Below are 23954 nucleotides of genomic sequence, written 5' to 3'. Positions count from 1 at the left end.
TGAGTCAAAAACGATTGATTATTTATGTCAAAATCATTAGAATATTATGTAAAGATAATGCTCTATGAATATATTCTGCAAATGTCCTACCGTAAATATACCAGAACTTAATACTGTATCCATTGCTGAGATCAATTTTAAAGCCACTGTCTCAACATTTTAATATTTCTGCATCCTCAGATTTTAAAATAGTTACATCTTGGCCAAATACTATCTGCTTCAAAATGATCCGCTCATCTGTTCATTCATTAGAGGAGCGGATTAGAGCTCGCGCATTCATAGGTTTCAGTCAAGTTTCTGTTTGTGTCAAGCTAAAGGCAACACTATTTTTGCCCTTATTTTTGTTGATGAAACTAACACTGGTGAACAGAGATTATTTGGTTTCAGATAGGTTAGGATAGGTTTCAGTCTGTCTGCAAAACTTTTTGGAAACATTAGGTAAAGACTTGTTTTTACCATGTTGAATTTGTAAACTTTGTAAAATCATATCATGAGAAAATACTTAAAGGGTTAGTTCACCCAAAAATAAAAATTACTTCATCGTCCACCCATCATTTACTGGTTCCAAAGCTTTATGAGATTCTTTCTTCTGTTGAAGACAAAAGAAGATATTTTGAAAAATGCTGAAAATCTGTAACCGTTGACTTCCATTGCATTTGTTTATCATGGTATGGAAGCCAATGGTTTTCAGCATTCTTCAAAATATCTTCCGTTCATCAGAAGAAGAAAATTATAAAGGTTTAAAACCACATGAGGATAAATAACCAGTGTACATTTTCATTTTAGAGTGAACTATCATTTTAAGCATCTTTGCAAACATAAGCACAGCAGGAGACATTATTAAGATGTCTTCTCAAAAGTGAATGATTACTAGAGTAATCACATCATTTACTACAACTTCTATGTTAAGCTGCTTTGACACAATCTACAGTGTAAAAGCACTATAGATTTGAATTGAATTGGATAGAGTCAAGTGAATTATCTAAGACTCACCTCAGTGAAGAACACGGACAGGATGACCAGGCTGATCCAGTGGATGATGCAGGCGAACTGGAACGCATTATTAACTGTGGACACAGCGCAAAGAGCTTTTAGTCATCCTGATTATAATACAGTCAAATGATTCTCAAACATATATTTTTTTTGTTATTGTTAAATAACGAATACTTTTATTTGCACAAAGGATGCATAACATTTCATAATTAAAGGTGAAATTGAAGAATTACATTTGAAAAGATATTTACATTTATTTCAGTTTAATTAAAATATATATATATATATATATATATATATATATATATATATATATATATATATATATATATATATTACATGGAGACTTAAAAACAAACAAACATTAATATATTAATATATTAATAACATTAATATAAGCCTGAATAATAAGAATTATAAACGTTGATTTCAATGGATTATCAATCATTTACTGACTCATTCTGAATGATCTTTAACAAAACACCAACTCTGCTTAAATAACTGGTTTGTAAATAATGCAATACTTCATTTAGTCATGAAAAATCAATCATTAAAGTGTGAAAGTACAATTAATAAGCACATTATAAATGTGTTTATAAGTCAAGAATACAGCATTTGTAGCTGAAATTACAAACAGCTTACTTACGTTTATTAATTAATATTAATTAAATAATGAATTCACTATATGCTATTGCTTATCAAACGGTTTATAGTGTGTAGTTATTATAAAGTGTTCCTGAATATTGTAAATGTTTATTTCTTTATCCTTTATTATTGTCATATCTTTTGTTTAAACCACTGAGTAAAATCTGCTTAAACTTAGAACCGATTCCTGCCTACATCTTTTATCGGTGTCACACATTACACTGAAAAAAATTATTCAAAGATTATTCCTTGGATTTACTCAATTTTTTTTTTACGTTAAGTGGTTGTAAACAATTTATTTGGGCTGAATTTAAACAAACAAATTTAATTTAATAATGTTCAACTTAATTTGTTTGTTTAAATTCAACACAAATAAATTGCAACAATTTTGCATGCAACACTTTTTAGTGTACTGAAAAAAATTATTCAAAGATGATTCCTTGGATTTACTCTTTTTTTACGCTAAGTGGTTGTAAACAATTTATTTGTGCTGAATTTAAACAAATAATTTAAGTTGAACATTATTACATTTTATTTGTTTGTTTAAATTCAACACAAATAAATTGTTTGCAACAGTTTTACATGCAACACTTTTTTTCAGTGTACATCTCTCACCTAAATGTTACAGCATCCCTTTTAAACATCATAACCTCATAACATACACTGTAAAAAATGCAGGGTTCCAAACAACTCCATGTTGTCTCAACACAAATCCATCAAGTTAACGTAACAAATTTAAGTGGATTGAACATAAAAAAAATAGATTTCCCCCCAAAACAATCTCCAGAATTGTTTAAGCTTATTTTCAATAAGTATTTCCAACAAGCAGCAAAAATAATGTTTTTTTTTTGTGCTTGACCTTAATTTTATTTTATTTAAATAACTTTTCATTCATTCATTCATTCATTTTCCTTCGGCTTAGTCCCTTTATTAATTAGGGGTCGCCACAGTGGAATGAACCGCCAACTCATCCAGCATATGTTTTACACAGCGGATGCCCTTCCAGCTGCAACCCAGCACTGGGAAACATCCATACACACATTCACACACGTACACTATGGCCAATTTAGCTTATTCAATTCACCTATAGCGCATGTGTTTGGACTGTGGGTAAAACCGGAGCACCCAGAGGAAACCCACGCCAACATGGGAAGAACATGCAAACTTCACACAGAAATGCCAAGTGACCCAGCGACAGGGGCGTAGCAACCAGGGGGGACGTGGGGGATACATCCCCCTCACATTTAGAGACAGACCATTTAGAAACAGGTGATTAATAATTATATGAACGTATGATCTCATACAGCTGTCCCCCCCACTTTTAAAATGTCCGCTACATCCCTGACCAGCGACCTTCTTGCTATGAGGCGACAGTGATAACAATTGAGCCTCCGTGCCACCAAAATAACTTTATTTAAAAGTATAATCAGCTCAATTGTTATATAAAACAGAACTCCCTCCATGTGAGGATCTGATTACATGAGATGTCTACATGGCATACTGTATATCACTGATGTCTACATGGCATTAGACAGCAGTGATATGATCCTACACTCATCCGCATCCTGCATCTGTCTATTTATCCGCTCTATTACTGCCTTCACTTCTCACCCTCTCTCTGCCCATATGTCTTAGTTTGCTCTGTTCACTGATCTGTCCATCGGCCCATTCATCTCACTCAATCCCTCAGTCCATAAATCCTGCACTCCTCCCTCCGCTCTCATCTATCTCTTCTTCCTCCCTCCCTCCGTCTGTCCATCAGGACTTTGCAAAGATGGCGGTACGGGCTGACGTATGCTGGTGTCAGATGTCTCTTTAGCGCGCACTCATTGCAGTACGGCGGAGGATCAGCGCTCAGATAATATTATATACACTTATGAGGGATGAAAATGACTAGCATATGCCATTCAGGAGTGCTTATCTTAAGATGTGTTCATTGCAAAAAGGGCTTTTCTTGCAGAATCAGAGCCCCTCCCCGGAGAAACATCAGTCTATAGCGATTGCTGATTGGCTACTGTACTAAAAGGCAGGGCTTTGTTCGCCATATTGACCGTTACACTTTTCCCCCATTCAAAACTATACGAGCGACACGTCTTGTGTATTCTATAGTCCTAAATAACACTCACACTGCAGGAGCTTGGTATCGATGAGCAGTTCCAGAGTCAGTAAGAGCACCACCAGGATGACGCAGGCCACCAGGAAACAGTTGAACCCGGCGCTCAGCAAACACACCTGCCACAGCGCAGCTCTTCTCCCGCAGCACGGCTTCAGCCAGTTCGACCTGCACACCAAACACACAACAACACTCCAGCATTCAGCAACATTAGGGCTGTGCCATAACATACATGAGTACACCCCTCACAAATCTGTCATTTCAATTCATATTTTCTATAGGAAGCTTTACAATATTTGTGTATACACATTAGATTAGTCAGTACTGAAGCTATATATATATATATATATATATATATATATATATATATATATATATATATATATATATATATATATATATATATATATATATATATATATATATATATATATTTAAACGAGTGTGTGTGCGTGCGTGCGTGCGTGCGTGCGTGCGTGCGTGCGTGCGTGCGTGAGCAATTTCATACGAGTAGCAGTGCGATACGGCTGTATATTGGCACTGGTGGGAGGTGTGCGTTGGCACAAGGCCACAGGCCGACAATATGCAGCCATGCCGCACTGCTATGAGTGTGATATTGCGTTTATACAACAGTTCGATGGCATAATGTGTATATAAAAAAGAAAATCAAACACAGCGAGTCTAAAAATGCTTTGTAAGAGGAACTACTTTCTTCCGCCTCTCATTCACATCAGCAGCTGACGTCAGAACAGCAGAAGCGATTACTAATTCACCAACGTCACTGTAGAACAGTGGTGCTCAATCCTGTTCCTGGAGATCGACCTTCCTGCAAAGTTCAGCTCCAACCCTGATCAAAAACGCCTGAACCAATTAATTAGGACCTGAACAGCACTTGATAATTACAGGCAGGTTTGTTTGATATGGGTTGCAACTGAAATCTGCAGGAAGGTCGATCTCCAGGAACAGGGTTGGTCACCCCTTCTTTAGAGCTATTGTTTGAATGATTCTCTAGCGTAATGTCTAAAGTGATGACAAAACAGGTGATTTTGCTCACATTTTAAGATTATAAGGCTGAACGGCATGAAATGCCATCAGTTTACAGAGATTTCCCAGTTATAATCAGGAGATCACAATAACCGAAAAAGCCAAAGCAGCGCAAACACAACCAGATGACTGTTGTTTTTGCGACAAGGAAAAACGGTAAACACATGCGGGCATTTCTTCTTTCTTTTTACTGAATTAGTCTGCAGTAACGAAAATATGAGACTCATTAGAAACAAACAGATGACCAACCAAAAGTAACTCAGGATTATACAAAGAGTGCTCTTTCCTGGCTTCGGATATATTCTATTGCAGGTTTCAGATGACAAATCCACTAGAGGGCACTGTCTACACTTGCGAATCTGAAATGTATTACTCCGGCTGCGTTTTGTTGAACGTTTCACATAAACGTCCTTCTTGTACACATATCTAGCAAACCACTGACACGAACCCAACCAATAGTGTTTCCAAAAGCAAACGTAAGAGTACGCATTTACCATTTCAGTTCATCTTTATTTCTACAGTGCTTTTACAACATAGATTGTCAAAGCAGCTTAACATAGAATTCTAGTAAATTAAAACTGCATCGGTCCAGTTTTCAGAGTTGAAGTTTAGTTCAGTGTGGTTTAAATTTTACTTCTAAAAGTCCAAACACTGAATGATGTTCAGCCCCACAAGTCCTCAACCTAGAAAGCCATTGGCAACGATCAAACTTAATCAATTAATGAAAGTGAAGAAAAAAAAAAACTCGGAAGAAATCAGACTCAGTTGGGCACGACCATTTCCTCTCACCTTGATTTTGCATTGCTTATATCTCTTTTGTAGAAGCGTGCTTCACCAAACTCAAACCCGAACGATATGCATCAACATTGTACGAGGTGAGCTACTAAGCAAACTGACCACACCAGAAAAGTCATTCATAAGGAAATGGATCGATGACGAAAACGTATTCAATTGTAAATCAAAGACATTGTTAAGCTATTTTGTGGTATTTATTTGGTGTTGTGCGTAAATAATCCTTTATTAGTCGATAATATATCACTGTAAATATAATTAGTGTGAAAAGGAACAGAAGTTGTCAGTGTTGTACTGGGGTTTATTTAAGCTAGAAACTGCAGTCAAACGTATGTTTAACGTTTCACAAGAATGTAGGCTCAATCTCATATTTTTAAGGAGCCTGTATTATCTTCATGGTAGATTTTGGCTCAACTCACTTTCATTTAAGGTAAAAGGCCTGCCTAAAATGTCACTTGATTAGTAGCAGTTGCTTATAGGCTTCAGTTTAATTGTGTTTTTCAGATTCGGTTAGGCGGTAAACCTTTCAGTGGACACTCTTGTGAGTGTGACTCACTTTGATTAATCACATTTTCTCACTATCTCGGTCTCTCGCTCTCTCCTCGCTCCTCTAAAAGCAGACTAATTGAATTGCCCTGTTGAGGGTCTTATTCCCTCCTGCATTTGCTGTGTTCCTCTGATTCGCTCTTCCCGACTCTCCTATCATCTCCTGCTACAGTATTTCAATGCCAGATCTCTGATTTGGGCGTGACATCGGAAATGAATTTATCAGTTTATAGTCCAGAAAAACTTTATATGCTCTGTCCGCTCTATGCAAATATTTCTGCACCTCATTATGATGCTTTGGATGAATACTGTGAGTAAATTCTATTAAACCGTAAACAATCTTTTTTTTTTAAATCAGGTTCTCTTCAGTTCAGTCATCAAATATTATAAGGCAACTTATTAAAATTAAAAAAATAATACTTTCAGCAGACCATGAAACCCACTTCTGTAGAAATACCATGGAGTTCAAATAAAGCCAAGAAAAAATTATCTGGAGGAACAAAGCAGAGTGAAATCAAAAGAGATTTGGTCACAGATGTGCTTCTAATACTAATGTTATGTTCAAATGCAAAGCAATGTTTTTTCATTAGTTTTTACTACGATTACGGAGTATTTGTTGTGCAGTTTAATTGTTTGGAGTGATTGGTTTCAGTTCTTTTGAATGGAAGTTCTCCAAAGCGGAAGTGTAACCCATTTAAAATGCCGCGCTCAAATACTCCTGCTATTTTATCCACTTCTTTAAGATGGCATACCATTCAATAGCTCACTGTAGGTTTCCACTGCTATCAAATATAGAAATCTGATATATGCAAATTACATATTCGTTCGTATTTGAAATTTGCATACATAAAATGTCATAAGCAACATATTTCAAAATATAGCAAAAATGGTAAAAATCTGTCCAAGGCACTCGAAAGATGTGGAAAAAAATATTGAATATAATAAATTAAATATTAAAAATACTTAAAAAAATGATTAATTATTAAATATTAAATTATCTTTAATATTTTTCCCACATATTTCGAGTGCCTTGGACTGATTTTTGCCATTTGTTCAGATGAATCCCTTGCCCAAAGAGCACAGACATGTTATTTGAGCTACCCCAGAGCACGCTTTGTTGGATTTTGTTGGAGCAAAAATGGTATTTTAGATTATTTTTTTATAATTGAAATTACAAATATGTTCATATATGTTCAAATTAGGGCTGTATGATACTGGATATATGACTTTTTTTTAATTCTGCAATATATATTGCGATATAAATACAATTTTACCAGATGACTTAATATCTCTATTTGGAAAGAAGTTATAATGGTAGATTAAGAGGGTTGATTTTGCAGTGGGGGGTGCATCTCCGTTAAATCTAATAAACAAGTTATAAATACAATAAAGTAAAGACAATTGAAATAAACAATGTTTTATCATGTTCCAAGTCTAACAGCATTCAGGTACAGTTATTGAATAATACAAATAAAAATAGTTCAATAAAATTACTGATCAAAGTTACAGATGATACAATTCTGAAAGTTTTTAAAATCATTATGAAATCATGTGCCTCAAAAACACATGCAAATGATAAATTATGATGCAAACTCAATGTCACACATCCTGCAATGTGACTATTGCGAATGATCACATATCAGTACTGAAATGATATATTGTGCATAACTAGTTCAAATGCCATGTATGATCTATCATATATATATATATATATATATATATATATATATATATATATATATATATATATATATATATATATATATATATATATATATATAGAGAGAGAGAGAGAGAGAGAGAGAGAGAGAGAGAGAGAGAGAGAGAGAGAGAGAGAGAGAGAGAGAGAGAGAGAGAGAGAGAGAGAGAGAGAGAGAGAGAGAGAGAGAGAGAGAGAGAGAGAGAGAGAGAGAGAGAGAGAGAGAGAGAGAGAGAGAGAGAGAGAGAGAGAGAGAGAGAGAGAGAGGAGAGAGAGAGAGAGAGAGAGAGAGAGAGAGAGAGAGAGAGAGAGAGAGAGAGAGAGGTTCTCACGGTTCAGTTACAAGTATCATGCCGTTGATTCAGTTCAATTCGATATCACGTTGCATTGACGATGCTTTCCACAAATAATTTGATATTTTACTTAGCTACACAATTTTTGTACTATAATTTATAAATATTTATGTATCATTTGTAATACTATTTTGTCCTTTAATACAAGGAGTAAGATGTATGAACTGTACCTTTAATTTGACATGCTCAAAGAAAACACTTGTTGAATGTATCAAACACAACTCAAGTACAAGCACAGAACAACATGAGCATTTGTAACAAATAAACAAATGTACATATCCCTCTTGCTTTTTGAGTATTGACAAGCGAGTTCTTAAATGCCTATGATTGGTTCAACAGAAAAGGCTGCGATTGGCTCTAACGGTCAGCAAACAGTGACACAATCCAAGAAATGTTTTTTAAAAATCAGGTTCTAATATGCTTCTAATACTAATGTTATGTTCAAATGCTAAGCAATGTTTTGTTCAAACAGTGACACAGACACTGACGTTAAACGACTGAGGTGATCAGCTGATCCATTATAGACTGCGACGCGCTGGAGAAAACTCTGCAGATACGCTCGTGTCTGGATCCACAAGTAACGTTATTGTTGTAGAGAGAGAGTTTACAGCTTTCATCTTGTCCTAGCTGGATTTTGATGTACTTCCCTGTCAGTAAAAAAAAAAAACTGTCCAGCAAACTCACAAGCAGTGAATTGTGCACAATAATTACTCGCGGTTTCCTCCCTCGCCATAGTAAGCTACCGCCATATAACGCATATGTGATAAATGACATCAGTGCATAATAACCGGTTATGGCTATTACTTAACCGATACAATTGTTTGCTTCTGCAGTGCATCGAAGAAACAATTCATTGACACCCCTATAATATATATATTTATACACTATTATTCAAACTGTTTTTTTTTCTTCCTAAAAGATAATACGACGATGTGTAATGAGGCTAGGCATGGGCTGGTATAAGATTCTGATGGTATGATAACCTTGGATAAATATATCAAAAACAAATCTATATATATTATTATATCTCAGCTTTTATTGGCTTCAAATCAGATTTCCGTATGGGTGCTCAGCCAATACCAGAATCCAGAAGTTCCACACATTTTGGCACCACGTGATCTCTCTTTCATCTCTTTTTTTCATTGAAACGTTGGAACTTGAGCATTTGCGCACTATTTTCCAGACTGAGCTCCAAGCCCGTGCTGCGCGTCCCGGGCTCCTTCTCTTGGGAACGGATTCTGATCTTGGCAGCTCGGGAAAGACTGATCAGTGTGGCCAGACTGACCTCATCCTGTGGCTTTCTGAGTTGCATCCACAGACACACACAAACGCATACACACACCACCATCTGGAGAGTACAGACTCCACTTATCAGGCGCAGCCAAAAAGATGATTGCTTAACAGCATGGCCGCGCCTTCATTTGATCAGATGGACTATATTTGCATGCTTTGGGCTTCGCCCTTGTGCGGTTCGAGCAGGAAGGGCAGATCAGACATGGAATCTGTGTGCTTGGCTGAGCCCTGGTGTCTAATAATACCACCGAAGCACTCTGTAACTTTACGCCCTCCTAAAAGTGCAAACTCCAAGTCCCCTGATGGCTCCACGACACTGAGGCCTAATCAGCAGATACTGCTTTTCATTATCCTTTGATAACATCTAATGGTAATTTTACAAATTGTTGTACAGGTTGACCCCTTAGTGAGACGTGATTTTTTAATGGCATAATAACCATTTACAATGACTATACTACACTACCTGACAAAAGGTCTTGTCACGTATCCAAGTTTTAGGAACAACACATAATAACTTGACTTCTAGTTGATCATTTGGCATCAGAAGTGGCTTATATGAAAGACAACCCCTCTAGATTACACTTATTTTACCACAATAAAATATGATCATGCCCTGATTTTTTGAAATTCTTTAATTAGGACAGTAAAGTCTGATTTTGCTTAGACTAAAGTCTTGTCACTGAACAGAAATAATGTCCAGTATAGAATATAAAGTCATGCTGCAGTGGAAACAGAATGAATATTGTCTCTGACTCCATCATGAGCTTGGAGGACTGCATCCATACATCTCTGCAATGACTCAAATCACTTATTAATAAAGTCATCTGGAATGGCAAAGAAAGCGTTCTTGCAGGACTCCCAGAGTTCATCAAGATTCTTTGGATTCATCTTCAATGCCTCCTCCATCTTACCCCAGACATGCTCAATTATGTTGATATCTGGTGACTGGGCTGGCCAATCCTGAACCACCTTGACCGTCTTTGCTATCATTCAGTTTCTAGAGAAAGCTGGATAATGTCATGTTTATCAGATAGAAATCTGTAGTGTAGCAGGATTAAGAAGTGCAGCATTAAATTGAAACTGAAAAATAAGATGTGCATCCATTTTTGTGTGGATTTCAAAACCTATGATCACTTAATGCTGATCGATTACAACACAACATTGATTTGAGTGACTCACTGAACTTTAGCAATCTTAATCAATGATAAAAAAAGGATATTTAAGACTAGCTGATTGCTAGTTTTGCTTCTTATTGTGACCCGAAAAGTAGCAACTTCTTAGAACTTCTTAATGACCTAAAAACCAGGATAATTCATCAACATGAATTAGGAGAAGGATACAACAAAGCTATCCCAAAGGTTTAAAGTCTCTATCTCCACAGTCAGAAATATAGTAAGAAAATAGAAGGCCACAGGAACAGTTCTTGTGAAGGAAAGATGCGGTATATACAGCATGTATAGTGTCAGGAAGTTCTCCAAAGATGACATTAACCTACATTATTTATGTGTTTTTTTTAAGGCAAATGAAGGTGTAGGTTATACAGTGTGATATTAATAGCAGAGCTCCTTTATTTAAAAAATAAAATAAAAAATAAAAGTATCGCAAAAGTAACTCAATAGTAATGGACCGCATTATTTACTATAAAAAGTAACTAATGCAACTAATTACTTTTTTGGGGAGTAACTCAATATTGAAATGTAGTACTTTCAAAACTAACTTTCTCGTTGGCGCCAATAGCCTTGTGGTTAGTGCGTCGACACATGGCACCTAGGTGTTTGCGGCGACTCGAGTTTGATTCCCGGCTCGGGGTCATTTGCCGACTCTTCCTCTATCTCAGCCCCCAATACTTTCCTGTCTCTACTTCCTGGCTCATGTGCCTGGAGCTGCTATAGTTACAGTAAACATGCTGCTCAGCATTTAAGTATTTTTAGAAAAGGTAAAAAAAAAAACGGGTCTTTTTCATAATGTTTGGACACTAAAAAGAGCTGAAACCCACAACTGTCCTGGGACAAACAGGACGTCTGGTCCCCCTTGGTCAATCCCTGTACCTTCCATCTGAATATCAGCATTATTGTGCAGCAAAATGAACTTTAGTATTGCAGTGTTGTTGTAGTAGCTACAGTCTGGAAGGGCAAACCGTGACCACTGGGACCAGGAGAGGTGGTGAAACAAGACGATGGCTGGAGGTGGCTATTTTATGCCGAGCGAGCAGCAGCTAGTCAAGCTTAAACACAATCTCATGACCTGCATGGACTCCTTTCACAAGACTGTTATGACTTGTATAATGATCATTAGCATCTTAAATCCTTGAAAGTTTATAATATTTTAACTTTTTAAAAAAATGTGTGCACATTTATGTGCATGTACACTCACCGGCCACTTTATTAGGTACACCTGTCCTGAACTGCTTGCTAACGGAAAATTTCTAATCAGCCAATCAAGTGGCAGCAAGTCAACACATTTAGGCATATAGAGATGGTCAAGACGATCTGCAGAAGTTCAAACCGAGCATCAGAATGGGAAAGAAAGGCGATTTAAGTGACTTTGAACGTGGCATGGATGTGGGTGCCAGATCGGCTGGTCTGAGTATTTCAGAAACTGCTGATCTACTGGGATTTTCACACACAAAAAGAGGAAATATCTAGTGAGCGGGAGTTCTGTGGGCGCAAATGTCTTGTTGATGCCGGAGGTCAGAGGAGAATGGCCAGACTGGTTCCAGCAGATAGAAAGGCAACAGTAACTCAAATAACCACTCGTTACATTTGAGGTCTGCAGAAGAGCATCTCTGAACACACAACACGTCCAACCTTGAGGCGGATGGGCTACAGCAGCAGATGACCACACCGGGTACCACTCCTGTCAGCTAAGAACAGGAAACTGAGGCAACAATTCACACAGGCTCACCAAAATTGGACAATAGAAGATTGGAGAAACGTTGTCTGGTCTGACAAGTCTTGATTTCTGCTGTGACATTTGGATGGTAGGGTCAAAATTTGGCGTCAACAACATTAAAGCATGGATCCATCCTGCTTTGTTTCAACAGTTGGTGGTGGTGGTGTAATGGTGTGGGGAATATTTTCTTGGCACAATTTGGGCCCATTAGTACCAATTGAGCATCGTGTCAACGCCACAGCCTACCTGAATATTGTTGCTGACCATGTCCATCCCTTCATGACCACAGTGTGCCCATCTTCTGATGGCTACTTCCAGCAGGATAACACACCATGTCATAAAGGCACACCAACATACACATTCTCAACACCTGAACCAACTCATCAAACCGTAAGAGTCTGCAAAACCTGAAATGAATGGGTCGGATAAGAGAGACATCCAAAATATGCACTGTTGGTGTGCCTCCAGGAACAGGGTTGCATTAGAGTAAAGGATGAATGCATCTGAGGTGGGAAGGTTCAACCCAAGCTACAGCAGAAAAAGCCGCTGAGTAAGAAGGACATTGGCTGTCTCCTGTGGACGGTGACAGGATCTCTTTCACCTTCCCTCCACAGAGTCACAGTAGAGCCGGATCCTGGTCTCATGAGAGCGGGGGATGCTCTTGCTGGCTCAGGCCACAGAGGAATCAGTCTAGAGGTGACAGGCATTCAATTGAGTGTAACAGTGTGTTTCCACTACAGCGTCAAATCTTTGCTCAGTGCTGCTGGCATCAATACAACACCACTGCTCTGAAGTGTCAAATTTATGCATGAGCATGCCTGTTTTAAGGAGGAAGTTTATCCCACATACATTGTCACACGTGCAAGAAATGATCAATGTATAAACACACAGGCATACAGTCAGAATTATTAGCCCCCCTTAATATAATTTCCAATCTCTGAACAATCTAGAACGCATGATTATATGGTGTGAAGGCTTTGCAATCCAAAAAATGCGGTTATAATGGAAGTCAATGCGGCAAAAACAGCCCTGAACATAACGAAAGGGTAGTCAAATACTCAAGGGTTAAAAGTTAAAAGTTTAACTCTGCAAAAGGAAGATGTCTCCCTTTCAATTAAACCTAAGCAGGTGTTGTTTATACTCGGGCAGCAACATTACACAATACTACAGTACAGAATTCCCTACAAAGTCTCCTAGAAAGAAAACCGTTGACTTTCAGGCCTATCACAATAATCAATATATCGACATATCACACAACACATGGACAAGACCTCAATCAGTTTTGGTGATGCAATATACACTCACACTGTACACGTTACTAGCATTAACAAGGCATTTGCACCCACAGAACTGCCGCTCACTGGATATTTTCTCTTTTTCATTCTCTGTAAACCCTAGAGATGGTTGTGCGTGAAAATCCCAGTACATCAGCAGTTTCTGAAATAATTAGATCAGATCGCCTGGCATCAACAACCATGCCACATTCAAAGTCACTTAAATCAGCTTTCTTCCCCATTCTGATGCTCAGTTTGAACTGCAGCAGATCGTCTTGACCATGTCTACATGCCTAAATACATTGAGTTGCTGCCATGTGATTGGCTGATTAATAATTTGTGTTAATGAGCAGTTCGACAGGTGTACCTAATAAAGTGGCTGGTAAGTGTACTGTATATCACCCATCCATAAAAACACAATTCTAGCAACATTTTAGCTGATTGTGCAACATCTCTATCTCTATTGGAGGTGTCAGTATGGTTAAAACACTATAGTATTTACTATAAATTACTGTAGTATATTTTCATGTGAGTGTCTGACAACTGAAAATAGATCTGGTAGCAGATATCACAGCCTCAGTTACTTTACCTTGCACTTCTTTGTTAACATTTATTATTATTTATTTAGGTTAAGCGTCTTCATGCTCGGATTCCAATGCCTAATTGTTAAAATGACTGATTAACTGAGTTCAGATGCAAAACTCTCTAAATTTAAACCTCATTTCTTGTAAATAAGCATTTTCTATCAGGTTCCTCTGGTTAGGTTCAGAAGTTTCATTTTATAGATAATGATAAGGTTATTAGCTAGTAAATAAGATACCCTTTTTTTCATAAATGTCACTTTAGACAATTCTGTGTTTTTTAACAAGGTAGATTTTCTTTTGCGTCAAAACCAGCTAAATCCACTTGTGCTTTTTTTGCACAAACCTCTAAATCCACCTATTTAGACAAGACAGTGTAACTAATTGAAAATCCCTAAAGATGCAATTAAAATTACTTTACCAAACATAACACCTAAAATTAGAAATACATATATCTGTCGAGTAAGTAGCGGTTCATTCCGCTGTGGTAACCCCTGATAAACCAGGGACTAAGCAGAAGGAAAATGAATGAATGAAATCTGTCAAGTAAGTGCATTAATCAATAACAATAAAACTGACATTAATTAAATCTTAATCTGTTGTCATTTCTAATATTTAGGATTTAGATTTAACTCAAGTTGTAAACTAAGCTTGTTAGATTCAAATAATGCAGTGTGAAAACATTGTGAAACATCAATATCTGTGCATTGTCCATTAATATAAAAAGTTTAACAGGTCTATAGGTATTATGAAGTAATATAATGTATAGTTTTATACATTTTATTAAAAAATAGCTTACATTAGCAAATAATTAGGTCTACTGGGCAAAAAGGGGATGACCTTTAGAAGCTGTCATTCATTGATTCTCACCATACTCAGTCTTATTCGTCTCTTGTTTATTCATTTAGCATCCCTGCGGAATAAAAGAATAGCATCTTAACTTCGTCTTTCGTGAAATGGAGTTACTTAAAATGTAGCTTACCTAAACTAAAAGCTAGACCCTGGAAAATGTAGCAAGCTAAGCTAAAAGCTGCTTTGCAAAAGTTACATCTAAGATACTTTTTCAATTTTCATTTTTAAATCGGAGCAACTTAAATTATCATTCATATCTTAGTGATCAATAAAACTGTCATTGAATCATAAGAGGCAGAATTATTCAGTTATTTACTGTAAATAATATTGTACCAAACAGAAACCAATGATAATATATTACAGCAAAAATCCAATAAAACCAGGTGTTACGCATTTAAAATACTAATGTACAGTAAAGGGAAATATTTACGAATAAGCTTTAAATTACACTAACTTACATATTGTAGTAACTAATTAACTAACTATGAAATAATAGTAATTACCATAGTATACTTTAGTCTTTACTACAGTAAACTAATATAAACTCCTTATAATAAAATATAATATAAACTTACTATAGTAAACTATATATAAACTCCTTTCTCTCCGTCATCTTTTCATCAGGCAAGATTCTCGTGTCAGCCCAATGATCGATTTGGTTGTCACCGACCAGAGCAGGAGGTGGCAGTAATGCACCTAACAGTTTGTGGTCAACCATTGTATAACAGGAAGAAGAAGAAATCATCATTCTCGCCATCATATGGATTTACTTTCATTGGCTAGACACCGCTGATCCGCGATCAGTAAATGTAGCTTGTGTGGACGCTACTGCGCTATTTGACTTAAAAAATAGCTTTGCTACTGAAAAGCTATTGGATTTATAAAGTAGCGACACTTCCGCTACGCTACTGAGAAATATAGTTAAGCTAGTAGTAGCGACGCTACTGCCGAACACTGATTTTGTCATTCTGCCATTATATAATGAGCGCCATTAAATGACAATAATATCGTTTATCGCAATATATTTTAGTGCAATATATCGTACAACAAAAAAAACAGGCCTAATGACTTTAAAATAGTTAGCAGCACACAATAGCATACACATGCATTTAAGCAAAAACTAGCAATTGGAATTTCCACATGTGAAATGCTAGATTGCACTTTTGCTAACCCCACACACACGCACACACGTACAGCAAACAGCAAGGAGGAAAGCGTGTGTGCAGGAGTGGACAGGTTTATGGAGACATCAGTATCAGCAGTACGCAGGAGAGAGACGGATTGGAGATCTGCAAACAGGCGAGCGCAGAGGGCTGAATTACACTATGAAACTGATCGATTGCGAACTGGAGAAATGTGCTGTCATACACGCCTCTCGGTCAAACGGGCTTTCTCTCGCTCCCGCTAGAGGAAAACTCCAAGTTTGAAAGCAAACAGAGCTTCAGAATGATTGATGTTGAATGTTTTTCATAGGCAACAGTCATTGATGGACACCACAGTTCTGACTCTCGTGCGCAACACAAGGTTTGCGAAGTCGCTAAGCTAGCGTGCTATATGCACAGCTAGTGTTTTTCAGCCAATGACAGACTTCCGGGGAAATGTTAATGTGACTATTCATTTTCTTAAGGTTACTTGTACAGCATCGATGATGTAATCTAATTAAACTTCAGTTAAACAGACTTAGGGCAGCACGGTGGTGAAGTGGGTAGCACAATCGCCTTACAGAAAGAAGGTCGCTGGTTCGAGCCCCGGCTAGGTCAGTTGGCATATATATATATATAAATATATATAAATATAAATAATATAAATATATAAATATATTTATATATATAAATATATATAAACTGAATAAACTAAAAAAAAAATAAATAAACTGAAAAAAGCCATACATGTCTTGTGCCTTATTCAGCCAGGTGTATGATAGAGCTCAATGACTTTGATCAAGCTACCCCAGTCAGACTCTGACAGATCTATTTTTCACAGACTCTTGCCAATAATGTTTTTTTTAATAATCAACAGTAATGCCTTTCCAATTCCTATGGATTGCATTACTAATGCAACAGTGGTCTGAGAGTTGCGCAGTTCTTTATTTTTCTTTGCCCTGTAGTTGTGGTTTAAAAAGCCGAGACCCTCGCTGAAGTTTACTGAGGTCAGTATCACGATGGCGTTAATGCTGAGGGTGATTTATGTGCAGGCTTCAAGGCGCTCGTGGTACAGCTTTGTGCTCCTTGATTGCTTTTTCTAAAAGTGATTTCCTCAGAGACCGACTTGATGCCTCCTCAGCCGCTCGTGGCGCACGAGTCCATACCAACATGTTCTTGGCCTCTCCATCTGCCGTCTTGCGTTTTTAGTCACTGCTTCTTCGTAAGTTGTGGATAATTATAAAGTTTGTGTACAGATTCTGGCCCGATTCAAGATCAAGTAGAAGTTCAGAGCCAAACAGGAACAGATTGTTTCCTTCCTGCTTAAAAGAGGTGCCACTGATATATATGTTGGCATATGAAGCATACAGTACATGTGATATTCGCTCGATTTGTGATTTTCGAAACTGCAAGATGAATATAGTCATATACAGTTGAAATCAGAATTATTGAACCCCCTTTGAATTTTGGATTTCTTTTGTAAATATTTCCCAAATTATGTTTAACAGAGCAAGGAATTGTTCACAGTATGTCTGATAATATTTTTTCTTCTGGAGAAAGTCTTATTTGTTTTACTTTGGCTAGAATAAAAGCAGTTTTGAATTTTTTAGAAACCATTTGAAGGTCAATATTATTAGCCCCTTTAAGCTATATTTGTTTTCGATAGTCTACAGAACAAACCATCGTTATACAATAACTTGCCTAATTAGCCTAACCTGCCTAGTTAACCTAGTTAAGCCTTTAAATGTCACTTTAAGCTTTATAGAAGTGTCTTGAAAAATGTCTAGTAGAATATTAAACAATATGTTTAGACTTAAGCTATTATGTTTAGAAATGTGTTGAAGAAATCTTCTCTCTGTTAAACAGAAATTGGGGAAAAAATAAACAGGGGGGCTAATAATTCTGATTTTAACTGCATACAGTCCAAAAGTCATTTTAATTAAACAAAAATGCATTAGAATATTCATTAAGATAATAAAATTCAGAAATATAATAAGTTTGACAATATTTTGTAATACATAATAAAGATAATGGACAAAACTGAAGAAAATCATGATTTTTTTCTCTGTTTATTTTCGAATAATGATTTTGAAGGCATCAATATAAAACTTCGGACTGATTTCCCATAAATTATTAAGTATTAACATGTTTAATTTCAATTATGTGTTATAGAACATTTAATTATGTAACTAATTATGTACAATAATATCTTTTTTTTTATTTTATATAAAAGTTGTATATAAACACTATAATGTTTGTAATTTTTATATAATATGTACAGTGTGTACAGAAATGTCCATTATAGAATTTAAGTCATGCTGCAGTGGAAACAGAATGAATATTGTGTCTGACTCCATCATGAGCTTGGAGGACTGCATCCATACATCTCTGCAATGACTCAAATCACTTATTAATAAAGTCATCTGGAATGGCAAAGAAAGCGTTCTTGCAGGACTCCCAGAGTATATCAAGAGTCTTTGGATTCATCTTCAATGCCTCCATCTTACCCCAGACATACTCAATAATGTTCATGTCTGGTGACTGGGCTGGCCAATCCTGGAGCACCTTGACCTTCTTTGCTTTTAGGAGCTTGGATGTGGAGGCTGAAGTATGAGGAGGAGCGCTATCCTGTTGAAGAATTTGCCCTCTCCTGTGGTTTATAATGTAATGGGCAGCACAAATGTCTTGATACCTCAGGCTGTTGATGTTGCCATCCACTCTGCAGATCTCTTGCCACCTCCATACTGAATGCAACCACAAACTATGATTTTTCCTTCACCAAACTTGACTGATATTTGTGAGAATCTTGGGTCTATGTGGGTTCCAGTAGGTCTTCTGTAGTATTTGTGATGATTGAGATGCAGTTCAACAGATGATTCATCAGAGAAATCGACCTTCTGCCACTTTTCCAAACGATCAACTAGAAGTCAAGTTATTATTTGTTGCTCTTACAGCTGGGATTGATGACAAGACTTTTGTCAGGTAGTGTACAGTATGTGCATTAGTTATAAAGTACATTTATGCTAATTTATGTCAATAGTACAGTTTTTGTGCCAAGTTGCAGATTGAAAGTTATGGTCTAAAGCTATGGTGAAATATTAATGGTGTAATTGCGGTCCAAAACATGAGCAATGGCAAGCAAATCCAGAAGCTCTTTCAGAGCTCCAAGGTCCCCCAGTCTTCAAGGTTGGCAAAATCCTCCAAATAATGATTTAATGCCCAATAAAGAAGCCTAAAAATGAATAATAATGCACAATAATTCTTTCTGAGCAGTCTTTTGAGATTCGTCTGCTTTTATTTGTGGGTTCTGGGTCAAAAGCAAATAGGTCAGAGTGATTTTACAGTGACCGCTGCCAATGTCAGAAGTTTCACGCTGATGTAAGACGAACATCTCTTACATCCCATGCTTTCAAATGCAAAGATAAAGAGAGTGGCTGGTCTCAGATCAGCAATAAAAAGCATGCTCCACTGACAACGTCAGGTAAAGCGCAAGCAAGCAAAAGCTAAAAACAATTGTCATAGCAGACAAAGCTCAGCACTTCAGGAGAGGGACAGAGAAGATAAAAACAACAACAACAACAAAGCTAAGCAGAAAATATCTGCTGAATCTCTCAAGAGCTTCAAGAGCACACCATTAATCTCACGAACTTTATCATGAGATCTCACGCTTCAGTTCTTAATTGAAAAACTTTTTATAAAATACATTTAAAAACGGTTGTCTGTAAAGCATCGATACTGCATGCACACACACTCACCGGTCTTTATTAGGTACACCTGTCCAACTGCTCGCTAACGCAAACTTCTAATCAGCCAATCACTGCATTTAGGCATGCAGACATGGTCAAGATGATCTGCTGCAGTTCAAACCGAGCATCAGAATAGGGAAGAAAGATGATTTAAGTGACTTCAAACGTTGCATGGTAGTTCATGAAAGACCGGCTGGTCTGAGTATTTCAGAAACTGCTGATCTACTGGGATTTTCAAGCACAACCATCTCTAGGTTTACAGAGAATGAAAAAGAGAAAATATCCAGTGAGCTGCAGTTCTGGGGGTGCAAATGCCTTGTTGATGCCAGAGGTCAGAGGAGAATGGCCAGACTGGTTCCAGCTGATAGAAAGGCAACAGTAACTCAAATAACCACTCGTTACAACTGAGATCTGCAGAAGAGCGTCTCTAATCACACAATACTTCCAATCTTGAGGCGGATGGGCTACAGCAGCAGAAGACCACACCGGGTGCCACTCCTGTCAGCTAAGAACAGGAAACTGAGGCTACAATTCACACAGGCTCACCAAAATTGGACAATAGAAGATTGGAGAAACGTTGCCTGGTCTGATGAGTCTCAATTTCTGCTGCCACATTTGGATGGCAGGGTCAGAATTTGGCGTCAACAACATGAAAGCATGGATCCATCCTGTCTTGTATCAACGGCTCAGGCTGGTGGTGTAATGGTGTGGGGATATTTTCTTAGCACACTTTGGGCCCTTAAGTACCAATTGAGCATCGTGTCAACACCACAGCCTACCTGAGTATTGTTGCTGACCATGTCCATCCCTTTATGACCACAGTGTACCCATCTTCTGATGGCTACTTAAAGCAGGATTAAGGCAGTTCTGAAGGCAAAAAGGGATCCAATCCAGTACTAGTAAGGTGTAATAAAGTCGCCGGTGAGTGTATACTGTATGTAATGTCTGTATTACAGAAAGGCACTGCTCAGGTGTGAGTTTTCACAGACTGTGTAAAAATCTAGATGGTTCTGGGGGTCTCATCCATCAAATCTGATCTTTATTCTGTATTTTCTATTGGATTCAAGTCAGGTGACTGAATGGGCCATTCTACAGCTTGATTTTCTTTCTCTGAAAGCATTTGAGAGTTTCCTTGGCTGTTTTGGATCATTGTCTTGCTGAAATGTCCACTCTGGTTTCATCTTCATCATCCTGCTAATACAGATGTTAGACTGAAGCAGCTGATATTCATTTACAATGAAGAAGGGCAGAGACAATTGCTGAAGAACTACTGAGAAATTTCAGCTGCTGTCTAGGCTTTCACTGTCTTTCTACACCTTCCTTTCCAAGCCTAGCTCATTAGATTCGTTTGCTTTGCATATATGGATTCCTTTGGTTGTTACCAACATCTGGTGAAAAATTTCAAGTCAACATCACCATCAGAAATGTATTTTCTGGGAAAAATGGTGATGTGATGAATAGTTATTTCCCCTCTGCATCTCAACAATGGAGAGAGAATAAGGACTGAAACCCTCCAGAACAGACAGAATCAAAACACCAGACTGACCTGAATGATGAAGAGCATGTTGTGTGAACAGACAACTGGACCAAAGTTTGACTTTTTTGGGCCTGATTGGAAACAAACTGAAGCCAAAGTGTCAAAGCGGGAGGTGGGATGTTATATTTTGGTTGAGTTTCTAAGTATATGAATTATTTGTAGCACAACCTTATTAATTGAAGTGTTTTGTTTAGTCGTTCTGAATAGTTCCCCAAATTGGAAATGAACATTATCATTTGAAAAAGTCAGGACAAGCGGGAAAAAAACGTGGATAGAAAAATCACAATTGGACATCAAAACATTTTTTCAGCACTTGACTACCTTTTGTCATGATAAACATCCAAGACACCACAGAAAGCGTGAATATTTTGGACCATCCATCCCGCACACCACCATGTGTTCCGGTCAGGAAGCCCTGTTGCCAGCACATGCTAATAATAGCACACACATTGAATGTTGTGGCCCACGTTGAGGCTGCCAGCTCTGCAAATGCCCCCTAATGTTCGCATCTACAACCACGCGCCCACGCGGCAGTTCACTAGTGAGTGTGCTAGACTACATCAGCCCTAAAAGAGCGGAAAACAACAAACACCACGGCAGGCGGCAGACTATCCAGACGTAATAGTGGACGGGATATTGCTCAAGCTTGTTTCTTAGAGGAATTTATCATTAAAATTGGCAAGTAAAACTAACAATTAAATGGCACGATAAGACTTTTTAAAAATTGAAATATCCAAAAGCAAGCTTTCAAGCTCTGTTTTTTTTTTTTTTTTAAGAGTTTGACTGGCTTCCATCAGGGTGTAGACTTCACTGCCCATGTTGCAGAACTCAAAGGAGGAAAGCAACTTTTATGCCTAGAGCGGTCCAGCTGCAATGTTAAATATTGATTAGTTCCTTTATTGTTTACCTTTATCTTTTAAGTGTTGTTATGTGTACACTACCTGACAAAAGTCTTGTCGTGGATCCCAGTTGTAAGAGCAACAAATAATAACTTGACTTCTAGTTGATCATTTGGAAAAGTGGCAGAAGGTCGATTTTTCCTATGAATCATCTGTTGAACTGCATCCCAATCATCACAAATACTGCAGAAGACCTACTGGAACCCGCATGGACCCAAGATTCTCACAGACATCAGTCAAGTTTGGTGAAGGAAAATCATGGTTTGGGGTTACATTCAATATAGGGACGTGTGAGAGATCTGCAGAGTTGATGTCAACAACAACAGCCTGAGGTATGAAGACTTTTGTGCTGCCCATTACATTACAAACCACAGGAGAGGGCAAATTCTCTAGCAGGATAGGGCTCCTTCTCATACTTCAGCCTCCACATCAAAGCTCCTGAAAGCAAAGAAGGTTAAGGTGCTCCAGGATTGGCCAGCCCAGTCACCAGAACATTATTGAGAATGTCTGAGGTAAGATGGAGGCATTGAAGATGAATCCAAAGAATGTTGATGAACTCTGGGAGTCCTGCAAGAACGATTTCTTTGCCATTCCAGATGACTTTATTAATGAGTTATTTGAGTCATTGCAGAGATGTATGGATGCAGTCCTCCAAGCTCATGAGAGTCAGACACAATATTCATTCTGTTTCCACAGCAGCATGACTTTATATTCTATACTGGACATTATTTCTGTTAAGTGAAAAGACTTTAGTCTAAGAAAAGTCAGACCTTACGGGCCTAATTAAATCATTAAAAATCAAGGCCTGATCATATTTTATTTTGGTAAAATAAGCGTAATCTAGAGATTTTTGCCTTTCATATAAGCCACTTCTGATACCAAATTATCAACTAGAAGTCAAGTTATTATGTGTTGTTCCTAAAACTTGGATAGGTGACAAGACTTCTGTCAGGTATTGTATGTACATGTATGCAGACGTATTCATGTGTATATGTATGCATTTGTTTGTGTATTTGTAAATTGTACTATAGGCTACTTGTATGCACCATGAATTGAATTGCCCCTAGGGGACAAAAAGGCCCAATCCCAATTCTACCCCTTAGCCCTTCCCCTTACCCCCCGTTTTGCGCGTTCCTGTGAAGGGGTAGGGGTGTCCCAATTCTCTTTAGCTTGAAGGTGTAGGGCTAAACGGAAGGGGTAGATAGCCCTTCGAACTGAAATTTCTCAGGACCACGCAAAACCAAGGGGTAAGAAAATTTCCCAGAATACATCAGCCACAACGGCAGGATCGCTGCACCCGGAAGTAAGGAGATCCACAAATTAGTATTTTTTTTGTCATTATTATGAATTTTTACAACAAACAAGCGCATGTTTTAATATATTCATACCTGCGTTAGTGTTCTGCCGTCATGCTTTAAAAAAAAAAAATTTGCTAAAATAAAAACTGCTAAACTTCACGACCTATAATCCATAAAATAACTCCTGTACAGCAGTCCCACAACATTCTGACACTCGATGACACTCAAATACCCTGTCAGAAAAGTCTAGTGGCT

At 37.6% G+C, this 23954-nt stretch overlaps 1 protein-coding gene across 1 annotated transcript in view; it reads right to left on the bottom strand.

Moving 5' to 3' along the window:
* tmem266 (transmembrane protein 266) overlaps nucleotides 1-23954 on the bottom strand; it is a 92235-nt gene that overhangs the window by 26634 nt on the left and 41647 nt on the right. The window contains exons 4-5 of the mRNA XM_056451495.1: nucleotides 3765-3919; nucleotides 994-1067 (exon numbers count right to left, since the gene is read on the bottom strand). Coding sequence (XP_056307470.1) covers nucleotides 994-1067; nucleotides 3765-3919 — 229 coding nt within the window. The remainder of the gene's footprint in view (nucleotides 1-993; nucleotides 1068-3764; nucleotides 3920-23954) is intronic.

Source organism: Danio aesculapii, chromosome 25, assembly GCF_903798145.1.
Source record: "Danio aesculapii chromosome 25, fDanAes4.1, whole genome shotgun sequence".
NCBI lineage: Eukaryota > Metazoa > Chordata > Actinopteri > Cypriniformes > Danionidae > Danio > Danio aesculapii.
Note: the sequence above shows the minus strand (reverse complement) of the source record. Positions and strands in the feature narration are given on the sequence as shown.